This window comes from Phalacrocorax aristotelis, chromosome 4, assembly GCF_949628215.1.
Source record: "Phalacrocorax aristotelis chromosome 4, bGulAri2.1, whole genome shotgun sequence".
Lineage (NCBI taxonomy): Eukaryota > Metazoa > Chordata > Aves > Suliformes > Phalacrocoracidae > Phalacrocorax > Phalacrocorax aristotelis.
The window spans coordinates 55,402,817-55,420,228 of record NC_134279.1 but is presented as its reverse complement, the minus strand read 5'-3'; the positions used below and the strand labels follow the sequence as shown (position 1 = coordinate 55,420,228).

The following is a 17,412-nucleotide window of genomic DNA, read 5'->3' as shown; positions in this document are numbered from 1 at the left end:
TGTTCTTTATTTGCAATGTGTACTTCTAGTTGTTCATAACAGCCCTTTCTTCAGTAATGGTAAGGCTCAAACATCATCAAAAAGTTCTACCTGCTTTCTTTGCATTAGCACAGATAGCATCCTGGTCACAGTAACAGAAACAACGGCTGTTCGGAAGAAATTCTGCTTGCAGAGAAGACAGTGCCTCTTTTTTTTTTTTACTTATTATGAAAAAACCTATGGGAAATCCCTGCTTTTCATATGTTCTTACTGCATTTTTTTTCTTCTTCCTCACTCTTCACCCATTTTCTCCTCTCCAGTGTTCTTAAAATTCAACTGATACTTGCCAGGGTTGGATATTTACTAGGAAGTCCTTCCATGCTGTGTAAGTCTGATTTACGCTGGGTAGCAGATCATCAACACCACTGGCAGCATACAGTTTCAGTGCTAAATTGTCAGATAATAATATCTGAATCTATGAATTTATGATGTTTTTAAGTTCCATCATATTTTGTCCGAATTCTCTGTTTTGTTTTTTTTTCTCCCTATGGCTTTAGGTCTCTGAAATTGATCCAGAAAAATTTTCCAGTAGAATAGAGTGTGAAAGTCCTAACAATGACCTCAGTCACTTCCGAGGCTTTGTGTAAGTAGGCTTGGTGGCTCTTCAAACTATCGTCATTTGTTTTGGTGCTCTTAATAATTTTTAGGGAGCTTGTAATGTTTGCTTTAAAATATAATGACAATATGTATAGAAGTTTCACCACTACATTCCTGAGTGCAGCCCAACAAATAGAGTTCCAGAAGGGCTTTCTGAGCAGCAGATTGTGAAGTGGGAAAGCCCACTAGTGCTTTTTGGTTTGTATTTTCAACATCTTAGTTCAGGCTGTTTTGCATTTTGTGTTCTATATTTGATATAGCTGTTTCAAACCTGCTCTTAATAACATGTTATATCTACAGTATTTGGTCTGGACCATGGCCTCATCGGACAAGCTGCGTTGTTTAGAATTGGAAAATGGGAAAGGCTGGCTTGCTCTCCTACTCTGATTTTTTGTGTAACTATCAATGGCTTGATCAAACTCCTTTTGGCCAACACGCCTATCTGTGCCTTTTCTCCATATGGGTTTAAAATTTTCTATAGACAGTAGGAAAACAAAACACTATTTCACAGGGTGACTGATTTTCAGTTTTTGAGAGTTATAATGTCTATATTCTTCCCTGGGAGCACTGACACATTAGAAATATGAAAAGAAAATAAATATATATAAATATTAGTCTCTGAGGAAACATCTTGACAAACAGTGGGCCTACCTGCACTGAAAGTATGCCACAGGAGTAACGGTGCTCACAGTATGTTTAAAATGGGATTTTATGTTTTGTGTGAATATTTTCCGATGGTGTCAGTCCAAGTCATAGGCTTTCAGACTTCTAGTGTTGGTTTTGAGCTCTTTTCAGTAGTGCTGCCTGCTTCTCATATGCTAGCTGCCAAATGTTAGGTACAAGAAAATTTTAATACAGTGTCTACCTGGCTGGATTTTCAAAGGTGATATGCATGCACGTTATTCTTTTGAAAAGTCCGATTGGAAATACCAGAATGGCAGTCAGTGACTAGCAGCTTCTTTGGGAAATCTGCTCCCTTATGGTGTTGCAAACCCTGACTGGTAATTGCTGGAGTCCTACAGCTGAAGTAATGTGCTTTTTTTTCAGTGAGCATTCAAACAAGGATCGAGTGGGCCTCAGCAAAGAAAACTTACTGCTCCGAGGATGCACAGTAAGAAACACAGAAGCTGTTGTAGGCATAGTGGTATATGCAGGTTAGTGAACCACCTGGCTTTCACAGATTGCCTTGCACAGGTGCCTTGCAAACAAGATAGAGTTATGTGCTTTAAGAAACAGTATCATACAAAGGGGAATGAATTAGGTGAGTAAAAACTTGAATCCAGCAGAAGACAGTTTGAGTAATCGAGAAATGTTAAGAATGCATATCTGGGTTAAGTTTGTTTCCATTTTAGCAATGTAAAGAACTGATATGTCTGATTATTCATGGGAGGCCAGCTGTGTTCCATGTGAAGAGCTCCTTGTCCTCATCTGTTAGTTGCAATGGTAAACCCAGATTTTGAAATGGACGTGGAGATGCATCGCTTGCTTAGGATTTTTTTCTGATCCAAATGTGAAGCTAGTGCTGTTCTTCAGTGTTCTGTATCAAAGGGCACAGGTTTTTAAACTAATCAATGTGATGTATCCAGCCAGATAGTTGTAATGCAGGTGCAGGATTTTATAGAAAATATTAGAAATATACAGAAAACATCAAGAATAAGATTGTTTCTATAGGAAGGAATAATATTGACAGTATGAAAGTTAATGTGTACATGACAGATTTTGGTTTAGCTTGTTCTGTTTTCTTTAGGACAGAATTCATATATTGTAGGAGCCGTTAGTTTGCTCATATTTATAATCTCTGTTCAAATATTAGTTGACAGAAATGTCCCATTTCCCAGAGCTTTAGAAATATAAATCACTTGTGGTTCTGATGCCTGCTGTTAGAGAATTTCAACCTGTGTTGTGGTTACAGGTCATGAAACCAAAGCCATGCTGAATAACAGTGGCCCTCATTACAAGCGCAGTAAATTGGAAAGAAAAGTGAACACTGATATTCTTTGGTGTGTTCTGCTTCTAATTTTGATGTGTTTAACTGGTGCAATAGGTAAGTGAGTATCAGCAGACTCCTGCTATTTTCCTCTCTCAGCCTACAATGCTTAGTGTTGTATTTTGGGGCTGATTCATTTTAACAGCCCATCTCAGAAACTGCCTTTATCCCTGTGTAATTCCCTAGCTGCTGGGGATGCTGCCAGGTTTTAGTATATGTTGTCATGTTTAATGTGGAGTGTAGTCAAGAAGGGTGTTCCTGGTGTGAGTTCTTAGGTCTGGAACCTGTTTCTCAGATTCATTTTTTTCTCTCACTAATTGCTCTGCAGACTCCTACTTTCTCTTAGAATTTTTCAGGTAACATGAGATGCATGTACAGCATTGCGGGGAGAGGCCTAGTGTCACTAGAGTTGTAAGGACTTGATATTTGAGGGATTGATGAAATAGCACACTTGAGTAAATCTAAGCAGACTAACTTTTATGACAAATTAAAAAGGTGTTTAAAACATGTTTAAAAAAAACTTATTCAGCCTACACTTAATAATGATGACATGGTGGTGTCCACAGGTTAACTAAAACCTGGACAAGCAAGGATAATAAAATTAATTGCCAGAGGTTTTTCTGGGAGGGGGGAAAAAAAAGTGTTTATCAAGTGTAGTTTGTATTTCTTTCGTTCTGAGATATGCTGTATAGATGTGCTGTTTATAGAAATGCATGTAAGGTATTTATTAATGTGTGCATTGATACTTAATTAAATTTTAATGGTGTTCCTGATGAGGGAAAAACTCAAGAAAAAATTAATAGTTTAAAAGCTGAGAAAGAACTGTGGAGTAAAACAGCTAACACTGTGACCCTGAACTGTGATACAGTTTACATACAACTGACTGACTTTATCTTGTTCTTGTTTTCAAGGCCATGGAATTTGGTTAAGTAGGTATTCAGAAATACCTTTTTTTAACATCCCTGAGCCGGATGGGAAATCTATTCCTCCAGCATTAGCAGGGTTCAATATGTTCTGGACGATGATCATTTTATTACAGGTAACTTTAATCTGCTTTGAACATGGGTCATATTCTGATCTCATTTATATCCTTGAAGTAACTCTTCAGCTTCAGTAGAGCTACTTCATGTTTGTAACTGGCCGAAGAGTTTGGTTTTATTTAATTCCCATGTTTTATTTTGGTAGGTCTTGATCCCAATTTCTCTCTATGTTTCAATTGAAATTGTCAAATTGGGACAAATTTATTTAATACAGAATGACATTGATTTTTACCATGAGAAAACAGACTCAACAATTCAGTGTCGAGCACTGAATATTGCTGAAGACCTTGGCCAGATTCAGTATATCTTCTCTGACAAGACTGGAACGCTTACTGAAAATATGATGGTTTTTCGGAGGTGCAGCATTGCAGGACAGGAGTATTGCCATGAGGAAAATGGTAAGACACTAAACCTGTGTTCGCAGTGGGTAATTTTTCTCTTCTCAGAGAAGCTGAAAGTTTTGACAGGGGTCCGGTGGACTTCATGAGGTTTGTGTGGCCATACACACTCACAGCAGGTATAAATTCAGACTGATCCTACTAATAGCCATGCATCTTTCCCCATTGTTTGGATCCCTTCATATATAGTGTGTTAAGATACTCGAAGGCTGTATGTAAAGCTAGTTAACTTCCAACATATTTGATACCACTAACAAAATATTCTCGCTCTGGAAGAAGTCATGTCTGCTTTGTTTTCCTTCTCTCCTTGCAATATTTAGAACCCAGAATATTGGAAAATTGCCATCTAGTCTTTCTTCTCTCTCTCTTTTTTTTTTTTTTTTTTTTTTTTCTCCAACTAGAGTGCCAATGCTTACCTGGCATTTTAAGGTTCAAACATCCTGTTGACTGCCATAGCAGTGTACCACCTTCATATAGCATATCTTAAGGCTCCAATTTGACATAATGTTGCCCTTGAGGGTACAGAAACCCAAATAAAATAAATACTGAAGTCAGAGCTTTAACAGTAATGTTAAGGGGCAAGTCAAGCAGATGTGTGTATGTGTGTGTTAAGGCTGCAAAGATGAGTACCTCCATCAAAAATAATGACTGTTCTTACATCTCACACACCATTTATTGTCAGCCAAAAAGTCAACAGGTGGCGTTGCTGGATAGGTGCTGCCTCATTGTCTAATAGCATAGCATCTTTCAGTATACATTTCCTGAGAGCCTACTTGAAGCCTTCTGGCAGCCAGGAGAAAATAACGCTCCAGACAAGAGAAAATTGGGCAGTGACATGAAGTCTTTGATTCAATTAGCTATTTTATTAGTTAGGTAAACCCACAAATTTTTTATTACTGTTACTGTATGGAAGTACTAGTAGCTGCAGACATTTGCTATTTTGCTTGTGGGCTACTTTGCAGTTTTTCCATATGACATCAAAGGTGAGGTGCTGACAGGTGGACACGTGAAGCAGAGCTGTGTATTAAACCCCACTTTGTGGTTTTGCTGCCAGATAGAACTGCTCACAACTGTGAGCAAAAGGCACACCCTGCTGGCCACAGCAGTGAATCAGTTCAGCCCTTCTTTTGTTGTGTCACAGGAGCAGATGGTTACAAACCATTTTTACAGTAATTTCTGCACATATTTTGAAAATTTTATGGTGCAGGTGTCCAGGTGCTTGTTTGGCTTTGCATATTTATACTGGGAAGGATGACAACAGCAAAATGGGAAGAAATATTTCTAAGTTTCGTGCTCGGTGAATGAACAACTTAAAAAGTAGAATATATTTTCAGAGTATTTTCTAAAGGAAGGAAAAGTATTTCAGAAGAGATAAACAAAAGAGTAGTGTGAATTGTGTAGCTGTGGCTGATCCAGGTCTCATTGTGCCAGGGAAAGTATCTCCACCACTTACTTCTGCTAGTAGTTCACTTAGACTTATCTTCTAAAAGATGAGTGTGCTAAATATGTTTATAATTATTTCCTTCTGTGCCCTGTCTTTAACCTGGAGGGTAAGCATGTGCTTCTTCCTAAAAAATCTAGAGATTATGTGATCCCTGAAAATCAGTTTGAAAAATGTTGGAGGTCCTATGTTTTAGTAGTTTTAGTCCTGTTTTACGTTTGTTCAGTTGCACAGAGCTGCTATGTACAGGGCTCCTGCTACATATAGTAGGAGTTGCAGTGCAAGACAGTGCAGTCTTTCGCATACAAGCCACTTAGTCTGTACATATATTTCTGTATTTATGGCTGTATTACCCAGGGTAAAGAGATGTGCATGAGGGAAGCACACAACAGCAATGACTGTGATTCAGTATAATCCTCCATATAGGTGCCCCTGTGCATTGTTCTGTCTAAAGTAACATGTGCCTCTTGGACCATGGCAGCAGAGCAGTGTGGTGTTATAAGAGGTGCCACATATATTAGCTCACACAGAGCATGCAGGCTTCTCAGCAGCCTGGAAGCATAGCGGAATGGGCATGTGTTATCCAAACCTGCCTCTACAAACACGTACTAAGTCACTGCTGCTGCTTTCTGGTGAAAGGTATCAATACCACATATGGGGTATTATATTTGGTAGTTGTGGAGAGCCACAGATTCTTATGCTCCCACCTATCTTTTTTTTTAAAAAGAACTAATTTTATTCATGTTGACATCAGGGAGATGGCCTGCCAACAAATGTGTAAGCTCTGGTCTCCCTAATTTCCTTGGACTCATCAGAATGGCAGGATGAGGGACAGGAAGCTTTAATTTATATTCCAGAAAGAGAAGACAACAGGAAAGAAAGAGAACTTAACAGGCTAGTGAATCTGGTAGCTCATTTCCTGAACATAGCTAAGCTCCTGTGCTTTGGCTAGGAGGAATAGGACTCACAGTGACGTAATAAACCAGTTCCCATCTCATTTTGAGCACCAGAGCTGGGGACTCTGAACTGTGGATAGGTTTCCTGTTTGCATAAAACAGAGTAATATCCTACTTTTCACACTTTCCTGTACAGTGGTTGCCACCTTAAATAAGAAAATAGAGGATTAGTGGTGTGGCAGGAGACGTCTGTATGTTAATACTGATGTTTCCTACGATGCCATTGTTTGTATTCCCACTTTAATGAAATAAATAAGCAAGGCACAATGCTCAGAACAGTTTTTACATGCTGTTGTTGGATGCAGACATTGAACTGCTAGTGCAACTCATTGCATGCTGTTGTTACAGTGATAGATAAAAACTTGAAAGCTAAATAGTGTACAGTGATCCAGTGCTGTCTGGATTGAGATTGCAGCCTCTTGAATGTGGTCAAACACTATCCCAGAACTCCAGTGCAAACACTTGGGTATGTTCTTCATGAGCACGTGATAGTGTAGGTGTGTTTCCATTTGCTGCAGAGGTTCTTTACTGATCTTCCCAGCTAGATTTGTGGGGCACGGAACTACATTTATGTCTTTGGTGCAAAGGTGTTAGGCGTGTCAATACAAAGTTTTATTACAGAAACCTGCTTTTCAGTTAAATACTCAGAAAATGTGTGTGTGTGAGGGGGCGTCCAACACAGAACTTATAAGAAACACAGTTTCAATGAGTTCCTGCTGGAAGCTGTACTTGTCAAACCACTGGAATACAATCCTGATCTATCATAAAATAATTGGGCTAGATAACATATCAGGCCTGTTTGGCCTATGGCAGAGTTGTTGCTATCATTCTTTATGAATATATTTTTTTGTTTCTTCAGGACTTCCGGTGATGACTAATTCACTGCTCAGGCATTCTGTTCTAGTATGTAATGTCTTCTCTGAAAAAGTTTTGCTGATAGCTAGTCTGAGTCTGTCTTGCCACAATACAGGACCGTTGTGTCTCTTGTTACCCACAGTGTGCACATAAAATGGGTGTCGTGGTTCAGCCTCAGCTGGCAACTAAACACCACGCAGCCACTCGCTCACTCCCCTACCCCTCTGGGATGGGGGACAGAATTGGAAGAGCAAAAGAAAAAAAACTTGTGGGTTGAGATAAGAACAGTTTAATAATTAAAATAAGATAATAATGATAATAATAATTATCATAGTAATAACAATAAGGATAATATAATAAAAAGGAAAAGGGAAAAAACCAGAAACACAAACGATACAACCACTCACCACCCGCTGCCCGTCCCTGAGCTGCAATTGCTGCCTGCCTTCCCCGGCCAGCTCCTCCCAGTTCACATACTGGGCATGACATTACATGATATGGAATATCCCTTTGGCCAGTTTGAATCCGCTCTCTTGGCTGTGCCCCCTCCCCTCCTGGCTTCTTGTGCACCCGGCAGAGCACGGGAAGCTAGAAGAGTCCTTGACTAGTACAAGCACCGCCCAGCAACAACCAGAACATTGGTGTGTTACCAACATTGTTTTCATACTAAGTCCAAAGCACAGCACTGTGCCAGCTGCAGTGAAGAAAATTAACTCTATCCCAGCTAAAACCATGACAACAGGCTATTTCCTTTCTCTATGCAACTGCCCTTCATTTACTTGAAGACTGTTATTGATTCCCATCAATATGCCCTTCTGGAGGCTGTGAAACTCCAGCTTATTTTAACATTTCCATGCGGTTCATGTTGTCTAGAACCCTGATCATTCTTGCTCCCTCTTCTGGATTCACTCCAGTGGAGTGTTGCTCTTGAAGTGCAGTGTCCCAAACAGGAAGTCTGTGTGGTGGCTTGTTACGGGTTTTATTTTTCATAAGTGGTGGATTATTCTTAACTATATACTAAATGACTTCCTTAAAAATTTTGTTTCCTGAACTTCCAAGCCGTGTTTTACACAAGTTTCTTTTTGCTCATGGAACAATAATTTTGTTTCTCTTTCCACAGCAAAGAGGTTGGAATCCTACCAAGAGATGGATTCAGAGGGTGAGGATTCAGTTGATCATCGGAGTGGCTCTTCAATCCCTATGTCAAAATGGCAGAGGCACAACTGCAGAGCTATGAATGAACCATTGAACAGAAAGTCTTTGAATCAGTTGTCTGGTAGTTATCCCACCATAGGAAGGGAAGATGGAGCAGGTGATGTTCCCCACTCAGGACACGTTGCTTTCAGCAGCCCCATTGTAAGTAAAAGTTGTTGGTTTTGAAGCTAAATTTCTGAAGTAACTCATGAAGGAATATCTTTTTACCCCCTGTGATCAGTGCGCTTGTCATTTAAGAAATCCTTTCTCTCCTCCATCAAAACCAGATCCTCCCATGATTGCTTGGCTGCATCGTATTTGCAGCTGACATTGCAGATATTCATTGGGTCACAAAGGTGTATGCTTTGGTTCTTGCTGCTGTAAGTCCGTGATCACTCCAGCTAAAATGACCAGCTTCATCTTAGTAATAGTTTGTTCTTCTGTTTTAAGAGGTTTCTAGTATTTTGTTTTGATTTTAGTAGGAAATATCTAGATGGCCAATATTTATGGGAGGTTATGAGATGTAAAAACTCTGCTTCTGTACCTGAAGGTGTCTAAATAGCATTCAGCGTATTTAATCTCTGTTGAAGTGCCTATGAAATGGGGCTCTGCTGTCTACCATTCTGGGCATGAAGTTTGCCATTTTCAGTGGGCTAGCACAAAGCAGTGAAGACACCAGAGTGTTCCTCTATTTCCTAGTATAGCCAGCTCAGCAGCTGACAGGAAGGAAGTTCTACACTTCATTCATCTGTAACTGATTTAACCTCCAAAAACTGAGATTAAGCTTATATCCTAACGGACAGTTTTGTTCATTTCATCAATAGGAGACGGATGTTGTACCAGACGCACAACTGCTGGAGAAGTTCAGTCAAATTTCTTCTCATTCCTATCAACAGCAAGAAGTCAGCAGCAAGTTATCTTTGGAGACAGTGTACATTGCCGACTTCTTTCTTGCTCTGGCAATCTGTAATACTGTTGTAGTTTCAGTCCCCAATCAGCCACGTCAGAAGGTAAGAAGGCCTTGTTTTTGGCTATTTGGCCTTATTCATAAATAAATGAGCTCCCTTTGGTTTGATTACAAAAGTTAAAAACGTTTAACTGTCATTTTAAAAATTATCCTTTCCTCCTCTACTGGTTTGTCCTGTTAGAAAGAAGGGGATTGCTGTAAAGCTGCGGAGTGCAATGAGTTAATGTGTAATATAATGCTTGTAATGTTTTTCCAATGCAGAAAAACTTGCTTTCAATATTCTTGCTTCTATGTATAGACTGTAACTTTTACAAGACAAACTTTGAGATTAATTTGCCATCATGATTTTTTGTATATTCTAGTTATCTTTCTCCAGATATGTGCATAGCTTCCTTTAGAGTAGCTTAATACTCAGGTTGCCTTTACAAATAGGTTATTGTTGGCTGAAAGGTACGAATAATCTCAGAAGACTCCCAGAATACTGGAACTGAGAATGCTCTTACCCGTTCCTTGATTATTCAAATAGAGTTTCAGCAAAAGTATGGAAGATCAAATTTTGTAATTGTAATAATCTGAAGAAAAAATGCTTTGCAGTATGTCATAAAGCAGTCTCACATTGAATATACAGTGCATTTGTTAGACTGTCCTGATTTAATGGTCTGGAGTGTGTTTAAGTCTTCCTGAGACCACTTGTTGTTTTCAGAGTACAGGACCTACCATTTATTTAAAGATACTGCTATCTTTTTAATTTTTTTTTTTGTTGTTTTTTTTTTTGGGTGGGGGGATTTTCATAACCCCACCTTTTACCAATTTCAACTGTGTTGCAGGAAAATTCACAAGTTCAGCTTTGATTTCTTTCCCCCCCATCCCCAGTGATTTCCATTTGTTGACTTTGTCTTTTGAAAAAAATGTTAATGACATGCAGGTCTAGATTTTGGTGTCCGTCTAGGCAGTGAACCTACAGCTATGGCTGGAGACATTCCCAAAAGGTATCCTCTGGAGTATAAAGTACCTCCTATGTATAAATAAGCCTGGTACTTTAATGTGCTTCCAGGCATTCCCAGAAAGTGTAGTAGGCAGCCTACAGGTCCATGTATGGTTGGGGCCACTCTGTTCGTAGTTATTAATCAGCCATTCCTTAAAGGTGATGTAGAAAATATACAGTATTTCTGGACGACTTGCTAGCAGGGGAGAAGATATTCAGGTCACTAGGATGTAGGTTGGGAGGGACAGTGTGTCATGAGGTTTCTGAGTTCATGATTAGGGCTCATGAAAGAGCTCAAGGCAGTGGAAGGTTTCAGTGTTGCCCTAGGGTGAGGCGATGAAAGGATGCTCCTAGTCTCTGTTTCAATGATGCTGAGTGGAGACACATGACAACTTGTGTGAAATTGCAGTAGAACTGAAGCCAGAGCCTGTCCTTTATGCTTTTCAGTGGCAAAGGAGAACATGCTTCCTGGTGATAACTCGTTCTTAACTCTTCACCAGTAATGAGAAATGAATGTCAGCCTTGCATGCCTTATTTCTTGTTTGTAAGCTGTTAGCTGCCTAACTCTTCTGAATAGCAGTAAGCCAATTATTTTGTAAAATTTATGAGAGGGGAACTGTCTTTTCTTTTAAATTCAGATATTAAAAAAGTATTGATAAGGTACTGTGTTTTTAACAGTACTTGTAGCTAGTTACTTTGAGGGGTATGGAGTTGTTCTCTTCTTCACAAGTGTCTTGCTAATTCAGAACAAGAATTAAAGTGTTTAGTTGCATTTGCCACAACTTCTAAAAGTTATAATGTCATGCTATTTCATTACTGAAACAGTTCAAAAGAGAAGTATTACATGGAGTCATGAATCAAACTTGGAATGCATACAGTTTTCAGATCTGCAGTATTTTTACAATTCTTTTGGTTTGAATAATGAAGCTCTTACAGAAGCTGTTTAGTGTACTCATACAGTTATATGTTTAATTGAGCTGGCCACCTTTAATACAAGCAATCAAACTCATGGTAAATTGTAAGATACTACATTCATTAAGAAACATACATAGTTTGAAAGCTGTCCTTTTTTAATATAATAAAAAAATTAAGATTTTAACCCAAATTCTTTCTCTAACTGTTCTGTTCCAGATGAGACTTTCTTCTCTGGGTAGGACGCCTATTAAATCACTTGAGGAAATCAGGCAGATGTTCCAGAGGTTGTCAGTCCGGAGACTAAGTTCCTCCCCATTTCCAAGTGTAAAAGAGTCATCATCTGAAAGCCCCAATAGTTTTGTGAGCAAACTGTCTATTTTCAGAATGAAACTGGCTTCACCTGCTTTGGATGCAGCTACTCAAAGGACTGCTGAGCCTCACAATACTGACAGCCCAGAAAATTCCCAAGTGCCTCAAGAACTAGATATGGTGAATGTAGCTGCTGGCTGTGAACACAACAGTGCTGTGTCATCTATTGAATTGTCTCCCTTACCTAAGCTGTGTTATGAAGCTGAGAGTCCAGATGAAGCTGCCTTAGTTCATGCTGCTAGGGCTTATAAATGTATTTTACAGTCTAGGACTCCAGATCAAGTAACTGTGGACTTCGCAGGTCTGGGATCTTTAACATTTCAGCTTTTACATATCCTGCCTTTTGATTCAGTGCGGAAAAGGATGTCAGTGGTGGTTCGGCATCCAGTCTCCAACAAAGTGGTGGTGTACACAAAAGGTGCGGACTCAGTCGTGATGGATTTGTTGAGAACAGCATCTGAAGGTATCTATAGAACTTCTAATTCTTGGATCACCTTTGTCAGTCTTCAGTATAGTTGCGAAAGGGAGTTTGGTTTGTATGTTCCTTGGCTGGCTGATCTCAGTGAGGGAGAGGGATATTTCCAATTCCAAGAGTGGATTCTAACTCACCCAACATTAGACTTCTAAAGTCTAAATAAAAAGTCTCTGTAGGCCATGGGGCAGAAACAGTACCTCCAAAATCTGTTATCTTACTAGGGGGGTAATTTCACGTCTGGAGGTGCCTCTCATTACTTTGATTCTCAAAGTAAACTTTGGACATCTAGAATTTAGGTTCCCAGTTAGGTGAGTTGAATGCCTGTCCGAATAGTCCACCCCTAAACAGTTATTTATAAAAAAGCTTTTCTGCAACTGCCCTTTTAGCTTCCTTCCTCCCACTAGACCAGTGACAGTAAAGCTGCTTGGTGGGCTGTGGCCCAGTTCATTTTAGAATATAATTTTATTTTAGAATAACATTTTAATATACTAGTGGCATCCAAAGATGTATCAGTACCAGATGGGTTCCCCCTCACTGCTTGTGCAGGCTAGTGCACTGCCTGCTCACTATAGATATGGCCACAGAACATTGTGCAGACATGAAGATACATTCACAGTTAAAATAAAACCTGTTAACATCTTGGTATTTTTAAAATGTATTTAGACCTTCAAAATTTTCTTCTAAATTTAGCCTAGAGAATGCATATTTAATTTGCTTTCTTTGCTTTTTGTGTGATAATAGGTACTAATGAATCAGAAATGGAACAAAAGACTATTAAAGAGAAAACTCAGAAGCATTTGGATGACTATGCCAGAAGAGGACTGCGCACTCTGTGTATTGCTAAGAAGGTATTCCTTTTAATACATATTTTTAAGAAAGTTTAAGTCTGTGACCAACCTGAGCGGTATCAGCAATGGAGCAGACATCACCACTTCTAGACAGATGCTTCCATTGCTGCATTTTGTTTATCCTTATGTTCTTTCAGGAGGAATTTGTAAGTTGACCCAAATCAACTCCTGACTTCTGTTAGATTGCCATAGTTTTTGTCATTTTAGGGTGCTGAGCCGTTTAATAGCCTAATTCTAGAACAGGCGTTGTCAAATAGCCTGATTTTTAAGAGTCCTGAGCAGGTCTCCTTGTGTGAAACTTAGCCTGGTCAGAATTCCAGACACGGAAAACAAATGAAGTCAGACCTGTTTTAGTGGGGTTTACAAACAGTTTGCTGTGTTACAAGTTCTGGATGCAAAACTTAAGTGATGTTTTGAGATTCCATTTTAAATTCAAGGCTGTCTAGAAGTAAAATTCCATAGGGATTGCAACAGGCAAGAAACCTCTTTACAAAGCCTTATGCAGAGTGAAAGTACAGGCCGTGTAGCTGTACACAGTCATAAAACTCTACACAGGTGTGCAGTGATTCTGTGGCTGTGTCAATGCTGCAATTAGAGCGCAGTATGGAGAGTATGCTATGTTCACTGGCCTGTCTACCTTCCATCTAAATGGAAATCTCTCAGGCAGCTTCAGGAACCCTCAGGGTGCCGGTGAGTAACCTGGCTTGTGAAGCCTGGCAAAGTAATCTAACACTATGAACATTGTACTAAATCCATGGACATGTTGGGTCACGTAAGTAATGCACTGCCAGGGGCTGCACTTCTAGATTCAGTATGTGGACGAAAGAAGTAACTGTGCGGACACTTTTGAGGTGCCTTTGAAACCACAGTATAGATACATGCCATATGTTTTCTTTCCCTCTGTAGGTGATGAGTGATGCAGAATATGCAGAGTGGTTAAATCATCATTTTTTAGCAGAAACTAGTATTGACAATAGGGAGGAGCTGCTGCTTGAATCTGCCATCAGGCTGGAGACCGAACTAACTTTGCTGGGTAGGTAGAAAATGCTGTAACTCCCAGGGAACTGCTTATGATGTTCATAATTGGAGTTTACCTGCAGAGAGCTATGCTAACCTCAATTTGTGTAACATAGCTTTCCACAAACCTAGAATTTATTGTCAGTCCTGAATTTTCATAAGTCTTGCTGGTAAGTTTGGACTAGTTGCAAAACACACTGAAGACAGCTAGTGTGCTTCTGTTGTTTGTAAAGTTTTACTGATTTTTTTTTTTTTTTTTAATTGGGTTTGGTTTTAGTGTCATCATAATAAGCATGTGAAATGATAATAACAAATCACAGGCCTGCCTGAGCAAACATTCACAGGTATCCCACTTCTGGACATGTTTTCCATCAGTGGTGCATTTGTGGTGCAGCAGGTATGCTTGTGCTGCGTCCTCCTGTAATAACATGGAGATAAGAAGTCAGGCACGCTTCTGCAGGAACCATTCCTCTGATTCAGCTGTGCAGAAATGGGGAGGCCAAAAAAAAATTAAAAACGTTCAGTGTAGATGTGTAAAAGGTAAACTGCAGGCAGTCTGGGATAATAGCTCTAGAGGACTGCCCAGAAAATAACATTTGGAAAACAAAGTGCAAAGATCTGACTGTGGTGGTAAAGGCAGCTTGATCTAGAAGCTGAAGAGAAGACAGATCCTTTTGTGTGGAAAGGCGTTACTTCCCTCATTTTGTGCCACATCTGCTCAGGGCAAATGCCATAAACCTTGATACTAAAAGGAATTCCGGGAATACTGGCTTATGTTTCTGGAGAGAAGTCAGAGCAGTGCTGCTAGATGCTGTAGTTTTAAGGGTACCCTTTTGCACCAGAGTCAGCAGAAGGAGGTCTGGTTGCTGTGGAGACCTGCTGTCCTGCAGGCCAAGACGTTTTTTTTGTCTTGTGTCTCTGGTGGGACAGTAAGCAATATGGGTTGGCCCTAATTTTAAATGGGAGTGAGAATAAGAGGGGTAAATGTCTTCATACTGCCAAGGCACTTGCTTTCAGTACCTCTGCTAGCTTAGTTACCCCTGCCTGGGGCATATGTACACTGTGGTCTGCAGAGTAGAACTACTTACAGCACTACTTATCCTGCTTCTCTGAGCCTTCCTTTGCTCTCTTAATAAACATTACAGCTGCAGCTGTAACTCTGACTGTCCTCTTAGGACTGAGAAATGAAGACTTTGTTCTCAAAGAACAACAAGCAAAAATTCAAATTGTCTCAGTATTGTCAGGATCATGGAAGACAGCAGTGGTTTGTAGTCCACTGCATAGGCAGGTATGAATCCGTATGGCTATATATATATAAAGCCTCAGGCCTTTATCTGAATGGAAATCCATTTCTGGAAAGAATAGTCCTAATGTGCAGTACTTAACTAAGCACAGAACTGGGTCTCAGCAGTGCACATATCAAAACTGGCTTCTGCTGGATTACGAAGTGATCAAGTACCTCAGAAGGGGAGTGTTAAGCTTATAAAGTGCCCAAGTTGAAACAACATTCTTCTCTCTTCCCTCTATACCTGGCAGTGTCTCTCAAAGAAGCTTGCATCAAATAGATCCCAGCATCTTCCTTCCTGCCTCTTGTTGACTTGCATCAAAATGCAGGCAGAGTACAGAGCAAGGACCTGGTGGTTTTCATCTTCTTGGTGACCAGGGGCCGTGAGCTCTGTGCCCTGTTGGCAGCTGCTTACTGAAGAAATTACTGTAGCATCAGAAATTTGCCTGACCTTCTGGCTCTTGTTCACCCCATATGACAGTCAGTACTTTATATACAAACTGCTGGCTAGAGTCCCACACTAGAAACATGCTAGAAGAAAAAACTTTGCTTTGAATTTTTTTATTGTTTGTCTTCCAGAATGAACCAAGCTGCAACTGGCTGAAGTTTCTTTCTGAGAAACTCTCTTAACCTGAGAATCCCACAAGCCGAACCATGTCTCCTGGTTATGATTTAGTACCATTTGTGTTGTGAAAAAGCCATGAAAAAGTCCTGTACCGTAATAAATCACTGGCACTGCAGCTTTTCAAAGATGGTTCTGCTTTATGCTAATGATGTGTTACCTCGTTGTTACCAGAGCAGAAGATTTTATAAGCTGGTTTTAGGGACACAGGTCTGCCTGCTGTGTACACCAGAAAAGAGGATACCTCTGTTAAAGTCTGTATTTTTTGTTTTCTAAATCTTTCTATCACCACTAAGGGGTGTGTGTTAGAGCAGGTGTTTCCTCCCTGTGGGGGAATATGTCGAGGCTGGCAGTACGGGCAGGAGGAAGGGCAAAACACAAGAGTTCAGTGCTATGAATTGAAAGGACCTGGGATAGGAGGTACTGCAGCAATGAGTGGTTGAGAAACCTGATGATGAATGGCAGGTGTTTGCAGCAGTGTGCAAAAATATAAGAAGAGGGGATTTTGGTGTGGAAAAGATGAGGGCTTGGGACAAGAGATACAGAGAATTCAGCCTGGAGCGGAGCTGAGAATAAGGAAGAGAACTGGGCCTTGATATAGGAAGGATTGTGGTGATACATGAAAGAAGGTTTGGGGTAGTCTGAGGCAGGAGGGAGTGGGAATAATGGAGTATATCTGTCATGAGAAGCCTGGGAGTCTGTGTCCCACAGCCATTATGGGATGAAACAATCATGAGAATGACAGAAGTTGGCTTAAAAGGGTCTTGTGAAGAGTTGGAGGCTCCTCAGGCTGTAACAAGGGTATATGTCAGCAATCTCGCATGTGATGGGCTCTGGGACAGAAAGATGTGGAAGGGAGGAATTCCCAAGCATGTCCCAGTAGGATGTCCGGTTTGGTGCATGGATACACACAGAGGACCATCTTGTCCTGTCACTCTTGCAGCGTTTCGATTTTGGAAATACAGCAGCACTAATCCTTCTGCTTGTCTAAATTAAGGTGCCACTGGCATTGAAGATCGCCTGCAGGAGGGTGTTCCAGACACAATACAGGCATTACGGAAAGCAGGAATAAAAATATGGATGCTGACAGGTGACAAGAGAGAGACAGCTGTCAACATTGCCTATGCTTGTAAACTGCTGGAACCAGATGACAGAATCTTCACTCTCAAATCACAGAGTAGGGTGAGTGGAAAATTACACTTCAGTTTTTTTTTTTTCTTCTCTGCTGAAAAATTCAGTCAGGTTACATCACAGGGCAGTACGGAAAAATAATGTTCTCTGCTTTCCCAGTTGACCAAATACAGCATGATTTCTTGGAAAATGAAAATACTGGAAAACTGATGATCTGCTTCCTTGCGGGTAAAATATGAAATCCTTTGTATGTAACATCTGTTTCTTTATATACAGTTCCTAAATTATGAA

The 17,412-nt window shown here is 40.1% G+C and overlaps 1 protein-coding gene across 3 annotated transcripts in view; it reads left to right on the top strand.

The window, feature by feature from the left end:
* The window catches only part of ATP10D (ATPase phospholipid transporting 10D (putative)), a 52,500-nt gene that overhangs the window by 23,371 nt on the left and 11,717 nt on the right, over nucleotides 1-17,412 (top strand). For 2 of the 3 annotated variants that reach the window (XR_012660378.1, XM_075091554.1), the window contains exons 5-15: nucleotides 537-622; nucleotides 1,684-1,790; nucleotides 2,549-2,680; nucleotides 3,535-3,662; nucleotides 3,809-4,061; nucleotides 8,434-8,669; nucleotides 9,332-9,517; nucleotides 11,591-12,206; nucleotides 12,960-13,066; nucleotides 13,973-14,099; nucleotides 16,988-17,172. Coding sequence is in view for 2 of the 3 variants with exons in the window: in XM_075091554.1 (XP_074947655.1) it covers nucleotides 537-622; nucleotides 1,684-1,790; nucleotides 2,549-2,680; nucleotides 3,535-3,662; nucleotides 3,809-4,061; nucleotides 8,434-8,669; nucleotides 9,332-9,517; nucleotides 11,591-12,206; nucleotides 12,960-13,066; nucleotides 13,973-14,099; nucleotides 16,988-17,172 (2,163 nt within the window). In the remaining variant the exon portion in view is untranslated. The remainder of the gene's footprint in view (nucleotides 1-536; nucleotides 623-1,683; nucleotides 1,791-2,548; nucleotides 2,681-3,534; nucleotides 3,663-3,808; nucleotides 4,062-8,433; nucleotides 8,670-9,331; nucleotides 9,518-11,590; nucleotides 12,207-12,959; nucleotides 13,067-13,972; nucleotides 14,100-16,987; nucleotides 17,173-17,412) is intronic. The other variant, XM_075091555.1, reaches the window with a different exon arrangement.